We start from the raw sequence: 18,775 nt of genomic DNA on the forward strand, positions 1-18,775 counted from the left end.
ACTGGTTCAAAGGTATTCTGGTGTTACCATAGGATGTTTGCGATAGTATTATTTAGGGGACTATAGCAGTATTATACTAGAAAAAGTCTATTGCTATTATCCTGGTGTCATGGTTCTAGTTTTCATTTATCTAGTATTTTTTCTGTTGTTTTTCTGGTGCTTTTTATTGTAGTTTGCTAGAATATTTCATGGAAAAGGGTCCAAAATGAAAGCAATTCCTATTACAATTAACTTTATGTTTATTTCATTTCAATCAAAGCTCAATTTAGCTAGTCTCAGTTTTCACAAATTGATGAATTATCAGACATATTTGTCAGGATATCAAACCCAACTTAACCTTCGATTAAATTATGAATTCTCTTGGCAAATATATTGATAAATTCCAAAGTAGAAGGCCAATTTAAACGAACTCCAGCTTATACTAATGAGGCATTTGTGAAGCTGCCGTTGAACAATTTCAGCAAATCTCAGATAATCCGCAGACCATCGCTTTTGGAATGTCTCTGGAATGTGCCACTGCCACTGCCTGCTGAGTGTCAAAATTCTCCGAGCAAACATTAATTAAGCAAGGATTTTCGGCACCAGACACAAACTACCGCGGAATTTAATATTTATTGTGTCCTTTTTTCACTGCTTAAATACAAAAAAAACGAGGGGGAACGTTGTGAGTTGCTGCGGACACCGCAACTCTACAGTTATACCCGATACTAAGTCAGTATGGCTCTCCTCCGGCAGACGCCGCTAATATTTAACGACACGACAAAGAGTGCGTGCGAGAGAGACAGAAAATCAGTCTGAGCGTGACGTCGGGCGCTGCGTAGCCACTGCAAATTGATTTGTTCCTTTTGGCTAAAAAAATGGTCTGATCTGATCCAGATTCAGCAATCTAATAGATATGGTCATTATCTATGATTCTGCGTTTTTAGTTTTCTCAAATCTGCAATATTGTGGATGCAACAGATTTTCGTCCTTTGTGGGGGCGGATGGAGGTGGGGCGAAATTCTGAGATATACGTTTTATAGTGACATCTTAAAGGAGTGTGTGCACCAAATTTGGTTACTATAGCCTTAATAGTCTCTGAGATTTGTGGTTGCCTCAGATTTTCGTTCTTTGCGGGGGCGGAAGGGGGTGTGGCGAAATTTGGACAGGAAACGGTCAAGGTCCGATATCACAGGAGTGTGGATACCAAATTTGGTTGCTCTGGCTTTTATAGGTTCTGAGATCCTTGAACTCATATTTTGCAATTGGCAAAACCGACCATGAAACCTGTGTGTTAGAGTGAGACAGAGCGAGAAAGAGTGAAATTGTTTTCGTGATTCTGGCTGTAATAATTATACGATCTGGTTCAGATTTTGCACTCTAGAAGATATAGTCATCTTCTTGTGCGTTTTTAGTTTTCTCGTATCGTCGAAATTGTGGATGCCACAGATTTTCGCCCTTTGTGGGGGCGGAAGTGGGCGGGGTAAAGTTTTGAAATATTTTTGGAGCAGTGACATATCACAGAAGTCTGGATCCAAAATATCGTTGCTCTAGCTCTTATAGTCTTTGAGCATTAGGCGCTGAAGGGGACGGACAGACGGACAGACGGACGGACTGACAGACAGACAGGGCTCAATCGACTCGGCTATTGATGCTGATCAAGAATATATATACTTTATAGGGTCGGAAACGATTCCTTCTGGACGTTACACACATCCACTTTTACCACAAATCTAATATACCCCAATACTCATTTTGAGTATCGGGTATAAAAATAGGGAAATACGAAAGAAAATTGAGTGAGAGTGGAAAAGTGGTTTGGGGTGGGTTGAAAGATGCTGAAAATATGCGCCCACGCATAATTATATGAAAATTCGCAATAATTATAAATAATGCAGAGAGCGCTCAAAATGCCAACAGAGAAACACTCGCCACTTCCGACAACGTTGCCACCTGAAAGGCAACAACAAGGAACGACATCATCATCATCATCATCAGTGGCAGAAGTGGCAACAACAACACTCCACTACCATCTTCTACTTAACCACTACGAAATTTTCGCTTCCGTTAAGGCGCGAGCGTAAAATTAAATCATCTACAAGCACGAAAATATTCTATGCAAATCCAAAAAAAGTAGAAGAAAAAAAATGTGCAGGAAAATGTATATTTGGCTCAAGTTTCAACCACCCTCCCAGCCACCGCAGCTTCCGCTTCCGCTTGTGTTATTTTTCCAGCTTTTCAGCCATTATCGACCAGCAATTAGAGAGCGAGAGCCAAGAGCCGAGAGTGCTGACAAAATTTGGTAAGAAGTGCATAAACCTGCTCAAGTAGCTAAAAATGGGATTCCAATTCCCTGAAACTTGGCAATTGGTTCAGTGTTGAGTGAACGTGAACCCGCCCGCCTGCACCCCCCCGCCCCCCCGCAAATAAAAGTAGAGAAAAGAGTGATTTGAAAGTGGAAATGGAAGGAAAATGGAGTGCCAAATTTGTGATGGGGCAAATTTAATTGATTATTGCTTCAGATGAAGACCAAAAACGGGAGATGCAAAGGGAAAAACTTTGGACAGTTCTTGAAAAAGTTTTCCGGTAAATTTCCTGGTAGTTTTTATAGTACTTTTCTGGTATTTGGTATCAAGTACTTTTTGGAAATACTTTTTCTATTACTTTTTGGTAGATAATTCCAGTATTTTTAGTAGATTGTTCTAGTATATATCTAGTCTACTTCTATTAATTTCCTCATATTTTTCTAGTATTCTACTGGTATACTTCTGGTATTAATCTGTTCTGTTTTTTCTTGATTGTAGTTTTATAGTATTATTCTGATATTTTCCGGTATTTTTCTACTTGTTTTGTTAGAACTTTTATCGCATTTTCTTTAGTAATTTTTTAGGTATTTTTTCTAGTACTTTTCTATTAGTTTTTTTCGATATTTTTAATACTTTATTCTAGCATCTTTTAAATATTTTTTGGTATTTTTAGTTTTTTTCCTAATATTTTTCTAGTATTCCCCTCGTATTTTCTCGTAATTTCAAAGTATTTTTCTAATATTTTCTGGTATTTTATAGTATTTTTCTAGTATTGTTAAGTACTCTATTACTCCCTGATATTTTTCTATGAATACCCAGCTAATGTACAAAGTTAAATTGAATTAATTATTTAACTATAAACTTTTGTTAAATCGAAATCCATAATTGGAAAACTCGACACATTTCAATTTATAAATATCCCCACCATTGCCTCAATTCAAATTTTATTTTTGTATAAATTATCTGTCAATCCCAAAAGCTGAAATAAATCGATCTGCTGGTCGACGCCTCAACCCTAATATGTTTATGGAAAATGAGAGTTTCCCCCTCGCTCATCTGTCAGAGGCAGGTATTTTGTTATTTGGAAAAACAATTGCTACGTATACTGGGAAACCAGTTGTTTTTCCTGGGGGGCGGGGCATTGACCAGTAGCTTCATGCGTTTTCCATTTTTGGTTATTCCATTTGTTATCGATTCCCGAAAAAATTATATTTACGAAACAAATATGTCAACAACAGGCGCGATGGAGACACAGCAGTGGAGTGGAGTGGAGTGGAGAGAGATTGAAGGGGATTTTCCACCGGTGCGGGTTCTGCCATAAAAATCACATAATTCTGCAGAATGTTCCCGGCTCTTATTCTGCACCGCTGGCTCGGTTAATGCTTTCATTTTATTGTGCATAAACTAAAACCAACAGTTTTATGCGTTTCTCTGTTTTTTTTTTTTGTTTTTATTGGCCTAATGCGGTTGAAGGAGTAGCACTCACCCACAAGTAGAGGGGGGATTGTTTTATGGCTAGCGCTATCTGTATCGCTGTACCTTCGGGGAATAAATGGAATCGCTTTAGATTTGTCTGTCGATTGAAATTGCAAAAATCTTATCATAAAAATCATGTCGTTCGTGACTTACACAAAATGGTAATGTGCAAGAGATACAATCGCAAAACGAATCTTTATTTCATTTTGTGGGCATATTTCTTCAAGTGGTTCCATAACGACTTCATTGCGTGACGTCTCTGTGCGGGTGGGAAAACTGTCAGTGCCCCCCCCTATCCCTTCATATTTAACAGCTCATCAAGCAAACAGAAGTCTGGAAGGACAAAAAAAACCTTGGCAATCAGTGGAGCATTAATTTGTACAACAATTTCCGCTGTAGACCCGAGGCGGGTCCTGGATCTGGGATTACTTCCAATGTCTGGGCTGGGGCCGGGGGGCGTCCGTTTTGGTCAAAAGTCAAAAGTCCGTTGACCCGCAGCGAAGCGTAAATGTTTTTCCTCCTCTGGCTTGTATTTTTCCCTCCTTTCTGGTATTTCGTTTTTCCTTTCCAATGATTCAATAACACATGTTTGCCGCCGGTACAACTTCCTCCTACTCCCCCTCTTTGGCTGATTAGAACAATTTCAATTTTCACGCGGACATTTTCCTTTCGGCTTTTAGATGCTTTCTGCAACGTCAGACCTTTCTTTTTTTGGGCACGAAGGTCATTCGATTTGATTAAGCAATATTTTCCGTTTGTTTGGGATGATTTGGCAGGAAATTTATGTGTATTAAGGAGCGCTAGTGGTTCGGGGGGGATAGGGATAGTGGATAGGGGTGTATTCTTGTGACAGGTCAAACATTCCGCCGTCATTCTTTCATTCTGACAAAACAGATGGGCGTGGTAGAAAGGCCTTAAGTGGGGGACGGAGTTCTGTTTTTTGGGATTTAAAGAGTTGCTCATGAAATTGCAATTTCCTCTGTATTGTGTGGGTTTGATATACTAAATAATTCGTACATTAGATATTTTTGGAACATTTGAAATGATTGGTAGCTTATTTTGTGGAAATTTTATAGCAGTCAAGAATAAACTTCTAAAAATAGAACCATACCATACCAAAACGAGGGGGAACGTTGTGAGTTGCTGCGGACACCGCAACTCTACGGTTATACCCGATACTAAGTCAGTATGGCTCTCCTCCGGCAGACGCCGCTAATATTTAACGACACGACAAAGAGTGCGTGCGAGAGAGACACAAAATCAGTCTGAGCGTGACGTCACGCGCTGCGTAGCCACTGCAAATTGATTTGTTCCTTTTGGCTATACAAATGATCTGATCTGTTCCAGATTCAGCAATCTAATAGATATCGTCATTATCTATGATTCTGCGTTTTTAGTTTTCTCGAATCTGCAATATTGTGGATGCAACAGATTTTCGTCCTTTGTGGGGGCGGATGGGGGTGGGGCGAAATTCTGAGATATACGTTTTATAGTGACATCTTAAAGGAGTGTGTGCACCAAATTTGGTTACTCTAGCCTTAATAGTCTCTGAGATTTGTGGTTGCCTCAGATTTTCGTCCTTTGGACACGAAACGGTCAAGGTCCGATATCACAGGAGTGTGGATACCAAATTTGGTTGCTCTGGCTCTTATAGGTTCTGAGATCCTTGAACTCATATTTTGCAATTGGCAAAACCGACCATGAAACCTGTGTGTTAGAGTGAGACAGAGCGAGAAAGAGTGAAATTGTTTTCGTGATTCTGGCTGTAATAATTATACGATCTGGTTCAGATTTTGCACTCTAGAAGATATAGTCATCTTCTACGATTCTGCGTTTTTAGTTTTCTTGTATTGTCGAAATTGTGGATGCCACACATTTTCGCCCTTTGTGGGGGCGGAAGTGGGCGGGGCAAAGTTTTGAAATATTTTTGGAGCAGTGACATATCACAGAAGTCTGGATCCAAAACATCGTTGCTCTAGCTCTTATAGTCTTTGAGCATTAGGCGCTGAAGGGGACGGACAGACGGACAGACGGACGGACGGACAGACAGACATGGCTCAATCGACTCGGCTATTGATGCTGATCAAGAATATATATACTTTATGGGGTCGGAAACGATTCCTTCTGGACGTTACACACATACACTTTTACCACAAATCTAATATACCCCAATACTCATTTTGAGTATCGGGTATAAAAATTAAGAAGAAATGCCAAGATTGAAGAAACATTAAAAATGGTAGAAACTTTAACTTTGGGTCGCTATATCTTTAGGTATGTCCACTTAATCGACACGAATCAAAAATCTTAGAAAAGGTCGTGAAATTTTCTTTTTAAATAATAAATTTCAGTGGCAATGGATGCCTCAAAAGCCGACAAAAAATTATGAAAGTACAAGAGAATAATCTACTCATCCAGACCTACAAAGAAATTTGTATTTCCATATCTCTACCTACAAAATTACCGTCGCACAAGGTAGTTGATGTAAAAATAGTATTATTCTTTGATAAAAGTATATAAATGCCCAGGATAGAACGGAGAACCAATTTGAATCAAATGTAAACATGTTTCTGAAACCCCAATTATGGCACAACATATATGTATGTATTTTGAAAACAAGTTTTCTTGCTTACTTTTCATCCTTGCTTTTAAATGGAAAAATTATTTAAATGAAATTTCGGAAACACCTGAAAAAGTTCTGAAAGTTTTCCTTGAATGGCTCACTGGCTAACGAATAACATTTGTTGTTAATTCGATTTGGTTTTCCGTTTCAATATTTTCACAAAATTCAATAAAGTTTTCCCCGGGGGTAGAGGAAACCGCATTAAAGTTTTATTCTCGTGCTGTTTGCGGAATGCAAACTGTATTTTATATCATTGGGAAAAAGCGTGAAATTCTCACACAAAAATCTCTTTTCAATCTCAAAATTCATTTGCTTGAAATCGAATAACGAAGAAAACAAGGCAGGATAAGAGAAAGCAGGGAGAGCTGGAAAGGCAGTGAAGAGAACACCACCCGGCACTTCATAATGAAATGAATTCTTATCAGATTTCAGCTCTTGATTGCTACCCAGCGCCAGAATATTGTTGCTGCCGCCTGCTGCCTGCTGTGTGTGGCACAAGCAGCAAAAGGAGCCCTTGCAACTCTTGAAACTTTTGGCAGCAGCAGCAGCAGCATAAGGAGCAGGAGCTGGAGCAGGAGCGGGAGCCAATTCAATTGCATCCCCGACTCTGCTTTTGCTCTCTCTCTCTCCTGTTGCTGCCACATCTCCTGCTTCAAAGGTAAAGTTATTTGTTGTTGATTTCGGCACTCACCTGTCGTGGGATTGTGTCGTCCTGCGGCCGCCAGACTGAGATTGCGTGGCAGAGTCATGCAATCACCGCCGCCGCCACCTCCACCGCCCGAGGAGCCGCCACCGGCCCCGCCCATGCCCGGGTGTCCCCCCACGGGTGCCACGCTGGTGAGCAGCACATTGCCACGGCTATCCACTAGGGCAGTGCCGCCACCCGCCAGATTTAAGGCGTTTCGCGCATAATTCAGTGTTGCCGCATGATGCAAGGTTCCCGATTTGGGGAGCGTCATCATGCCGGGATTGTAGCTGACGCTATTGCCGGACACGACAACGGAGGCCGTTCCAGATCCTGCACCACTGCCGCCGCCGCCACCAGCTCCTCCATTGGCTGCGTTCGAGGTGCCCCTGCCAAAGGTTTGCGTGCCCCCGCCCTTGATTTGCATATGTTCCCGCTGCTGCTGCTGCTGTTGTTGTTGCTGCTGATGTTGCTGTTGCTTAGAGCTGGTGCTGTAGGTGACATTACCCATGCCATCTGTGGCCACCTTTGAGCTCTCGATTGGACCATTGCTGCGGTCTCCCTGCTGCTGCTGCTGCTGGTGCTGCTGCTGCTGTTGCATGCCCGTGTTCGAGCAGATATGAGGAGGCGGTGGCTTTGCCTCATTTGCAGCAGCTGCTGCCGCCGCAGCGGCCGCTTGCAGCATCATGGCCGCCTGCTGTCCCGCCTGTGAGTCCTGATGACTCTCCACATCCACAATGACATTCGCGGAGCTCTGCGAGTGCCCCATGTGGTAGTGGGCGTGCTTGATGGGCTCCGGGGGATACGGCACCTGCTGGTGCATGCTCCTCTGCTGGTACTGCTTCTGCAATGTCTTCACCTCCAGCCGCGTCTTGTCCCGCTGATAGTACACACCCGCAAAGATGAGAACGTTGAGTATCAGGAGACTGCAGCCAATGGCAATGGTAACGCTCAGTGCCGTCGAATAGGCCGCATAGCCGGCGGCCTCGAAGCCCGAGGCCAAAGTGTCCGACGAGGCATTCGCCAGTGTTGTCGGTGCAAACACGCCACCGCCACCGCCGTTCGTATAATTTCCTCCAATTGGTATACAGGTCGTATACATATTGTTCGGCTCCACGGTGGTCACTGCAAAAGGAGAAGGAGGAGAAGCGACAGAATCGCATATTAATCTCTTTGCTTATTTACTTCACAGGAAGGGCGCCCATCGACCGTCGTCCATGGGGTCGTATGAGTAATGTCCCTACTCGTACGACAAATGGGAGGCGATGCGGCCGCCTGGGGTGCGGTAAAATATTGTTTTTAAGTGACACACAATTTCCATTGCATTTACAAGTACTGCACTTTCTTTTTGGTTAATTTACATCTTTAAGATGTTCGAAATGAGGTCAAACCGATGCGTTAATTGGAGCCTCTGCCTTAACACTCTTTCGACAACGCAAAACGATGAGAAATTGATCGAAGGATGTACGGTTATGTTCCATTCCATCTTCGTAGAGGTCTCTCGGGGTTATCCTCAGAATAAACAGTTTTAGCTCCCGCCTTTTGGCCTTATTTAAGGTTCTTTCATGTCCCTTATCCTATCATCAATTTTCTCTGCCATGATGATTCCTAAGCTCTGGTTAAGAGTTTTCCCAAGAACAAAAAAGAAAATAAATAAAAACCCGCACAGAAACACCCACACACACACACACACACACACTCTCTCTTTTTCTCTGTGACCTGAATTCCAGTGAAAAATGGGGAATAGAAAGGAAAATCAGGTAACAGTCGTTGCCTGGCAGAGGATAAAGCAACATGTGGAAGGGAGGCTTAGCCCACGAAAAAGACTGTGAAAGAAAATCCCTCTCCCTGTGAGAGGGTAAATTTGCATAATTCCAGCGTTTTTTGAAGGGGAGGCAAAAGGCTGATTAAGGCTGGGAGGGAAATGTCAAACTATCACTGAAAATTGAAATGGTTCACTTAATAAATGTGCCCGTCCAACCGAATGTCCTTCGAAGGTTGCCCCTTCTGCGGATGAGAGCTGAGGCTGCAGAAATATCTAATTTATGCAAGGACATTCCATGAAGCACCCTCATTTCCAGTTTGATTTTATGGCTTGGGGTTGGCTCCTCCACCTTTTTTGTTTTTTTTTTTCTGTGATTCCACTAATTAAAGAGACATTAAGCAGGGGCCCTATTTTCTCTCTCTTTTTGGGTCTCTGTGTCTCTGTCTCAGGCTCAATGCTTCACAGAGGCCATGTGTCCTCGTAAACATCATTATCTGCCTGGGGGGTGGGGAGCGAAACGAAAAGCGAAATTAAAATAAAAAAAAATAAAAAGGAATTAAAACGAAAAGCTGCACACAGACTTGAAGCAAAAGTATTTTTCGTACTTGTGCGCAAAATTAAATGCAAAATGGAGCGAAATGATAAAAAGCTTAGTGGTCGAGAGGGTCGAAAGTGCTTCCAGATGGGGTATTTGCCCCACCAAAAAGGGTTGCACCCCACAAACAGAGCGCAAAAGGGGTCTCGGTCTCAAGTGTTTCGCTAGAGTGTAGACAAGTGACAGGTTGAGGGCCCTCCCACCCACACACACACACACACACACTCACAGTCATGATTGATGGCTGAGAATTATTTATAGATTGAGAGGCTAATTCCAAATTGGTTCCTTCCCTTTTTTTTTTGTATTCTTCCCCCACCTGATGCCAAAATTTCTATTGTTAACGGAAAAAAAACTTGAGTAAATTAAATGCCACACTTGAATGGAAATTGGAAAAGCTCTCTCCTCAGTCATTGAATGGCAGCTGTGAATCTTCACACGATTATCGAGAGACAAAGGGCCAAGGTTAGTGGGGAGTGGGTGGGGGATTATTAGGAGAGATTTATTTGGAAAATATTTATGCAAAATACGTGCCACAAGTCTTTAATCTTGAGAGAGGAGACAACTTTGGGCCGAAATTGTGTTTGATATGCAGAAAATTGAAAAGCAAAACTTTACAGACAAACATTCCAGATCCACATCCACATCCACCTCCTCCATTATCTCTCCTCAACATTCGTATGGCATTCATTCATATCATCCCCACACTTGATGCAAAACAATGCCAAGTGTAGGAAGCACTTGAGCAGGACTCCAAAGGAGGACTCCAAAACAATGCCAAGACTATGACAAATACACATTTTCAAGGGGCCGGTGGGGGGCAAGAGAAAACCCATTTGTTTTCACAGACATTTCCACACAGTGTGTTGGCAACTCCTTCCCCCCTGCCCCTCTTCCCCCACCACGTAGTCGCGTACCTTTGGACGGATACAATGGACGTGAAGGAGGCTACGCCTTAAGTGGTGCATGGGAGCATAGAAAATGGAAATAATTTTATATTCTGGACAGTTGAATAAAAAAGTGTAAAAAGGGAAACGTGGGAGAAAAACTCTACTTACAAAATGATTGCAAAACTCAGTCCAAATCCCAAGGAAAATTCCAGCAATAACTTGAGGAAATATTAGCCACGTTTAGGCATCGATTTGACCTCGTTTTGAGGGCTTAAGAATGGGGAAAATTTTGGGTAGAGACCAAACACTTTGGACTGTGTTTCAGAATTTGGTAGCTGGCTAAGCTGCTTTGTTAGAGAGTGTGAAATCCTTTGTTCCTATAATCTTCAAACACATTTATCTTCTTTCAAATTTTTGCTACGAAATCCACACAAAGATCCTCGAGTATTCCATCAAAATGAAGACAAAACAGAAACATAAAATACGAAAAAAACTGTGTAGAAAAAATACAAAATCCAAGTACTTCAACTCTTGGCGCGACTTAAACTTCGTGGGAAAAACTTGTTTTCCATTTCCACATAGCCTTTTCTTGGCTTTCGGTTTTCAGTTTTGCACGTCTTTCGATTTGTGTGTTTTGTTGCGGTGGCTCGTTCTTGTGGATTTTTTGGCTTTTAGTTGCATATTGCTGTCGCCTGTTTATGGCCAAAAAGGGGGAAAGAAAGAAAGAGTTGAGTTGTATAACCAAAGGCAACGACAACGGCTAAGGTGGCGACGTTGACGACGACAGTTGGAGACCAAGAGGCAGGAGGCATGGGCCATGGGGCATGGGGCAGAGAGGCTAGGCAGCGGCACAGTTGGCAAAGTCAACGCTTAAATGAAAAGCATGTCAAAGTATGTCGAGTCCATATGACACTGTGACTCTCTCTCTCTCTCTGTCGGTCGTTCGGTGCCTCCCAGCGTGTCTGGGGCTTTCCTCCAATCTCCAATCTCTAGACTCTTCTCCTCTTCGTACCCAACCCGTGATGGGCGTTGTTTTTTGTGGCCTGGGTCCGTCGGCTGTCACGCTGACAGCTGTTTGTCGCATTTCAGGCATTTTATCATCTTCTATTCCCACTTTTGTGTCCGCTCTCTGTCTCCTAGATTTTATTCCATTCTACCATACCATTCTATATTTCCATCTCCATTTCTCTCTCTCTCTCTCTCTCTCTCTCTCTCTCTATCTCTATCTCTTTGTGTCTCTTTTCTGTTTGCCTGTAAGTTTGTTTTGATGGGCGGAGGATTTAGTTTTCGCAGCAGCATTTGCTGGCTGTTGGGCTCTCTGGCCTCTTGCACTAATTGAAATGAACATTTTCTGTTGTCTTTGTGGCTCGTCGCTCTGTGGTTCCAACACCCCCGCCCATCAGGCGGACAAGGCCACCACAAGTCATGCTCTCCTGTCCGCTGTTTTCTGATGTTCTGTGGCTGCTTGTTTGTCTGTCACAGATTAGTCATGGAAATTAAATTTTAAAGGCATCGTTTTCCAATCAGCATTTAGAGTGGAAAACGGTTTTAACGAAAATCATTAAATTCCAGAAGCTAGCAATGCAGGAGAGACACTCAAGAAGGAAATAATCTTAATTACTGAGGGACTATTTCTCATATTAACTGACAGACAAACCGCACTCTCTGCCGTGCAAGTTTATGCATGTCCACGACTCGTGGAAGGCGAAGAGACAAAGAGAGCAAATCAATGACAAATTACTGCTGCAATTTATAAAGGTTTCTGGAGTCGACTGAGACAGATCCGAAAGCCGACAGCCGACAGATCGTCGGCTATGCAGGCAGAATGCAAAGCCGAAGCCGACCGCTCTCTCTAGCAGCGCTGCTCGCTATCTCTCTCTCTCTCTAGCAGCGCTGCTCGCGGCGGCGCTCAGCAGCGGTCTGCCTGGAGCGGGAGAATGAAGGAATATAAAAACTAAGACTGCGCTGCCCAAGTGATCGTTGGAACTGATTACCGATTAACACGGAGAGTATATTCGGCTGTGTGCTCATATAAACCTTCGCTTAATTTCTAGTGTTTTTTAATTTACACAATTTTAGCAGGGAGAGAAAACACTCTTACCATTTCCACGCCCTGGTCCCCCCAAAAAGCTAATGCTAATGCATTTTGCATTGGCCAACTTAGCAATGATAGTCAGAGGGGGGAAATAGAGGGTAGCTAGGGGGGAATTGCGGGCACCTAGAGGGTGGAATAGAGGGAAGCTAGAGGTGGGAATTGCGGGTAACTAGACGGGCTGCATTCGAGGGGTAAGTGGGTGCGCATTGGGGAGAGGGTCTTGTAGTGGAACTGCGGAAAAGTTTCGCTTAAAATTGACTGTGTCTTAGTTTTGACTTTGAGATAAGCTAGCGACAGCGACAACGACGGTCGAAGCCGAGTCGCAGAAACAGTTGCAACGGCCACGCCCAACAGTCAGCCCAACACCCCCAGACCTACCGCCGAATGCAAGCATTTGATGTTTGAGTTGAGTTCTCTGTCTCTCCCCGGTTTTCCCGGAGGAGTGTGTTTCCAAAGCAACGCAGCTGCTGCCGCCTTGAGTTGCACTTGCCACAGACACACACACACACACGCACACGCACACACATAGAGAGAGCTGTAGGGACAGTTTATTAAAAAATGGCGAACAACATAAAGGAAAAAGCGCGTGCAGGAAAGCGCGGAGGAAAGTTTGCTGTTAATTTAGACTAAGTGTTGAAAAAGTTTTCCGCCAACGAGTTTTACATAAACTGGTTTAATGACTTGCCATCCGAGTTAGGGGATGATATGGATGAAAGTTGGGGATGATGGCAACGGCAGTAGGGGAGGAGTAGATGCAAGTGCATTAAAATTATGCGCTATTTGCATTTGTGGCATCTTAGACACTAGAGTCTTTTCTCGGGAAAGTCAACCCCAAACGAGAGAATTTATGCCGCAGGCAGAGATGGAAAGAGGATCGTAGGGGAGGGGCAAAATGAATGGATTGGCGCCCCAGAAAAAAGGTTACACACACTTAATACTTGTAGAGATTACAGTTGAGTGCATTTCCAAAGTCAGCACTCGGCACAATATAAATTCAAAAGCCAAGAACCCCCATATTCCATCCCTATTCCATGTGCCATCTCCCATGGATGGACGTAATTTCAATAAGCAAACGGGTCCGGTCGGCACCCCCAGCTGGAGGTCCGAGAAGTTCTTTGGGGTCAAAATGGAAATGTCATGGCAGAAAAGAGGGTTAGGGGTTTTGGGAGTCACAAAAATGCCAACTTTGCAATTTCCACTTGGCCACAAAAGTGAAGTAAGCAGAGGACTCTAGGCCCAGGACGACGACGACGACGTGCACAAGGACGAGTAAACACAAATCTTTTGCTAGCCAAAAAAAAAGAGTGTTGATTTTCAACAGAAAGGAGAAACCAAAAAGAAGGAATAAATAAGAAGAGGGGCTTCTCTTTTGAATTTTGGGGGTCTTATTTGAGTGAGGGTTCTCCCCTTCAGAACCAAACATTTATCCGACCACACATGGCGTATACGTAATATATTTCATTTGCCTCAGTTATTAGACAAATGTGCACATGTGCGTACAATGTACACATTTTTGTGGCTATGTGTCTTCAATATTTGATCACCTATGAGGCCAGTTCTGTCTGGATTTAATTGAAGTAAATTTGATTTAAAGTGGAACCCAAAACAAAAGGATTTTACACTGAAATGTCGTCAGATATATCAGGAAATAAAGGAAGAGGCCTCCTATGTACAGGGTACACCCACTTTCATCATTGAAAAGCATCCAAAAAGGGTACTTCACTGAATGCGACAATGCGTTAAGGCAGAAATCGATGGAAAGAAAGTCCTGTAGGCTGTATTTTAATTTGTCGTTTTATGCAGAATCCACAATTAAATAAAGCTCCTCGTCCAAAAGGCCACAGACTTGCCCTCTCCACTCTCCTTCGCCACCCTTCGTTGGGGTTTTGGCCTTTGTCAAATCACAGTGTATTAAACGACAACTGCAGAATGGTACAAAGGTCCAAAAGGGACATCTACAAAGACGATAGGCGTGTCGGTCCTTTGGGAGCTTTCAGTGTGGCTGTGTGTGTGTGTGTAAGTGGCAGGGAAACGCTCCGAGACCCCAGAACGCAGTTGTAACTGTGTTTGTTTTTGGGGGTGTAGGGGTGTAGGGGTGTGGTTAAGGTTAACACTTACCACCCAATATGCCATTCAAATAGGCTGAGGCATTCAGGCCGCGTCCCTTCTTCATCATCAATTGCTCATCGACAAGCAGGAGGCGCGACGACGACGACCCCGAGGATGATGAGGATGTGGCTGTTGATATACCGAATGGATCCGGCTTAACAGGTCCCTCGTACAGGTCCATATCATCGTGATTTCGGAACAGATTGTGTCTAGCTATCACATCCTCCATGCCAGCGCGATGTAGCTCCGGTATAAGGCGCAGCCAAATGGAGAGTTGATGGGCCCGAAAGTGATTCTTAATACGCGGCTTCATTCCTGCAAGACAAAACAAAACAAAACAAAAGGCAGTGTAAACATCTTCATTTTCCAAGCGAAACATTCATGTAAATATCCCATGTCCCATGTCTTATGCTCTAAAACTATTCCATGTTGGCCTCTGGGCCACTTTCCACGAGTCATTTGCATTCCAAAAAGGTGAGCGACAGACACTTGGCCCGCCCCCGATTGAGGGCAAACTGCTGTTGCTCCTCCTCCTCCCCGACTCTCTGATGTCTTGTTTATACTTAAAGTAGGGTGAAAGCTACATAAAATGTTTAATTTTTGATGCCCCAGGCAGACAGGCTCTTCGTGTGGCAATGGCAAATACTACTGCCCGAGGAGCGACTCATTCCTATTCGAAAGAAAACTATTTATAACATATGTGTGAAACGTAACCATGGAATATGATTCCCATATATTCAGCAGACACTCTTGATAAAAAAGAAGTGGAATCTCAATCATCAATCGAACGAAAGAGAAGGAAATATGTGAAATCCGAGATACAAATAAATATTGCACGCATTTTGGAGCCGCTGCATAATTTACGCCAGAGAGAACTTTCCCATTCAGAGTTTTTCCATGACCAAACCATAAGATATACATACATATGCTTATAGTTCAATGTATTTTCCCCACTCGTATTTTCCGCAGCTGCCTTTGTGGAAAATCCTTTTGTGTGCCCCACACACACACACACGCGAGCATATTATTCGATTTCGATTTCAGTTTTGCTGCGAAAAATCCTTTCAAACTTGCGCTTATGGAAAGTGCCAGAGATCTCTGATGCTGCTTGAAGGAGCCGCATTCTGCACAGAATGTCAGCTGTCGCGCGGTGTGTCGTTTCAATTAAAATCAAACATAAAGAAAATCAAAAGAAAAAAAGGAAAATGGAGGAAAATAAAATGAAAGAGAGGTAATGGTACCAGCAGACATATCTTTTGATATGCATCGTCCTTCAAAGTTAACGTGTGCGTAAAGTGCGTGTTAGCAGGCACTCTCTTTCTATTCCTCTGTCTCCTACCCTATTCTTCCCCATTCCTTACCTTTAAAAAGCCATTCTCCCTCGTGTACACAGTGTTAAGGCAAAATCCATTGCCATAACCTGTGTGTAATTTTCATAAACCGTTAAGCGCGTGTATATCTGTCGCTATCTTCAATGTGTGTGTGTGTGTGTGTGTGTTAGCCAGTAAATGAGTGGAAGAGTGACTGGGGCGGTGGGCGGTGTGTGCGTCAAGTGGGGTATATTGATTTTGTTATAAAGTAGGAGAAATGGCAGCCACCGCAAAGGCTTTTACTTGAAGAGGGAAACGAGTGTATTTTTCTTGGAACTTCAGTTTTGAATGCAAACAGAAATATATAGTTTTAAAAATATGTACAATACATATATATATTTTTAGACTATTCTTGGAACTGTGCTATTTGCTATTTGTTTAAGGATCTACCATTTACCACACTTTGGGTGTAAAACAATTTCATTGGCTTTATGGAATTAATTTTTTGGTGATATTTTTCAATATTTATAGCCCAAACATAGCATCAGCGCCTAAAGCTAGTAATTAATAAAAATATATGACTAAATTAAATATTTATCACTCTAAAGGCCAACAAAAAATTATTTTCCATACTATTTATTGCGTGAAAAAAACTAAAAATACCTCAAAAATAAATGAAATATTAAATATTCATTTTAATTTATTGAATTTTCAACCACGTACAAGCACTTTTAAGGGTATTTGCGATGCTTATGTAAATATTATTTTCTAGCCGCTTAAGGTGTCCCTGTCGCCCGGCACGGCATACAAAAAGGTGTGAAAAATTTGAAATTAATAACATTTTCGTACATTTGACATGGCAAGCAATGGCGCCATTTTAAGGCACACATAAAGCCTTATGTCGTAACACAGGCCCACCCACACATTCGCCCACATTTTGGATCTCAGATTCATACTCCATTCTCCTTCCTTCCATTTGCCAGCCGCCATTGACAGTCTCTGGGCGTTTTGATTGCCCGTCCGCCCATCATCTCATCTACCAGGTGGATGATGCTGTTCTACTCCTTCTGCTGTGGCTGTTTCCGCCGCACCTCCTCCTGCTCCACTGTACCGGCAGTCGCCCCTTTGTAATGCCACATTTTTTCCAAGTACTTGTGTGCCCCCCCCTGCTCGTTTTTAGCATGTTTTTGGCAGGCAGAACATGTACCAGGCGTTGGGCCTCTTTGAAATTCAAATTAAATTTGATTCGCTCTTTCTTTTTGTTGGCACGGAATATTTGTAGCTTTTATTTTGGCAATTCCATGACTTCTTTTTACTGCATTTTGCATGTCATTCAATGGGGTGAGAGATATCCAAAGAATGAAAGCTACTTGCATATTAACAAGGAACCGATTTGAGAGGTCGTATATCACACAGATTTTCCACCAAAGAAGGAAATGTTTTTCTGCATCAAAGACCCCTAAGAACTATCTGTGGGAGTGCTTTGCTTATTTAAGAAAAGACCATAGACGCCAGAAGCCCCACAAAACAGAGGAAAAGCAAAGTGGAATATTCTAGAGAAACTTTTTATGTGGTGGGGAGGGGGGTACTCACCTATTTCCAAATACTTCTGGTGCAGCGGATCATAATTTTCCCAGGTGATGCTGCGAAAGCGATTACGCTCCTTTGAAACAGGCAGCGACGAGTCCTGGCGGTGGTGTTCATTCGGATTCCTGCCGCAGAGAAAGCAAAGAAAAACCATGAAAAATAAAACAGTTTAAGTGGAGTCTCGAGAAAGCGGAAAGAAGGAAGAGCTTAAAGTGCAGCAGCAGCAGCAGCAGCTGGACAACAGGATGGCAGGACAGCAGGTGTCCTAAGTCGTTTCTCAGAGACACTTACCCGGTGCGTGCAAAGTTGCTCCAAAATATCATCACAGCCTCGGACAGGGCTGTCTCCGACTTTGTGTAGTTTTGTGGAAAGTGGCTAAAGCCATCCACCAGCGGTGCCCCAAAGATGTAGGGCAAATCCTCGCCATGCACCGTCCCCATTCGCTGGGGATAATCACCGTCCTTGGTCTGGTAGTCGAACACATAGAAGTAGCATCGTCCTGCGGGCTGTATGGACTGTGTGCCCGCCGAGGTCGAGGCAGCTGGATTTCCGCCACCCGAGGAGCTTGCCGGCGATGAGGAGCTTACTGGCGGTGGGGATTGCGAGGCCAGGATGTCGCCCGTTCGGACAATCGGTGCCACAAACTGGGCATCCGACAGAGCTGCCACAGCCGTGTCCCGTGTGTTGATCGGATGCTGGGAGGTGCGATCCCAATCCGTATACTCGTTGACGATCTGCGTATAGGGATTTCTCATCAAAAATACATCCTCAAATATAGACATAGAGACAGAGAGAGAGAGAGAGAGAGAGAGAGAGAGAGAGAGAGAGAGGACTGCCTGCATGTGTGCAAAGTCAAATCCTTGCTGGATTACAAGGGGGATTCCTACTGTTTGCATGTCCTTGTTTGCGGTAGCCCATCCGCACAGCCACAAAACGTTGGCAGGAGCAGAAGGACTGACTCTCTGATTATTTCTGCCAGCATGTGTCTCCCACAAAAATAAACGACCGCAAAAATGCATCTGTAAAATCGATGTCATGCATAATTTAAAAATCTCCCCCAAAAAAAGTAATAAATGAATTCTAACAATTGTGTTTGTGTTTGCGTGTGTATGTGTGTGTGTGGGGAATATATTTACATGGGATTGTCTCTGATTCTCATTCACGCTCCCTCCAAATGGGGGATTTACTCTGATTCTCCCAACAAATGTTGTAACTGATATTTTTGGGAAGGGGGCGTAGTTTTCATTGATTTTTGTTTGGAAAAAGTTTTTCCGAAAAACTATTTAAGTTTTCTTTTTTGGATTTACATTATTAATTATAATTTTTTTTGTGTATTTTAAGTTTGAAAAATTAAT

The 18,775-nt window shown here is 43.0% G+C and overlaps 1 protein-coding gene across 1 annotated transcript in view; it reads right to left on the reverse strand.

Moving 5' to 3' along the window:
- The window catches only part of LOC6594655 (neuroligin 4-like), a 41,251-nt gene that overhangs the window by 14,414 nt on the left and 8,062 nt on the right, over positions 1 to 18,775 (reverse strand). Inside the window, exons 7-10 of the mRNA XM_026994568.1 lie at positions 17,712 to 18,154; positions 17,427 to 17,545; positions 14,533 to 14,838; positions 7,076 to 8,194 (exon numbers count right to left, since the gene is read on the reverse strand). Of these exons, the coding sequence (XP_026850369.1) occupies positions 7,076 to 8,194; positions 14,533 to 14,838; positions 17,427 to 17,545; positions 17,712 to 18,154 (1,987 nt within the window). The remainder of the gene's footprint in view (positions 1 to 7,075; positions 8,195 to 14,532; positions 14,839 to 17,426; positions 17,546 to 17,711; positions 18,155 to 18,775) is intronic.

The sequence above is a fragment of the Drosophila persimilis genome, unplaced genomic scaffold, assembly GCF_003286085.1.
Source record: "Drosophila persimilis strain 14011-0111.01,24,50 unplaced genomic scaffold, DperRS2 tig00003933-arrow-pilon, whole genome shotgun sequence".
Taxonomy (NCBI): domain Eukaryota; kingdom Metazoa; phylum Arthropoda; class Insecta; order Diptera; family Drosophilidae; genus Drosophila; species Drosophila persimilis.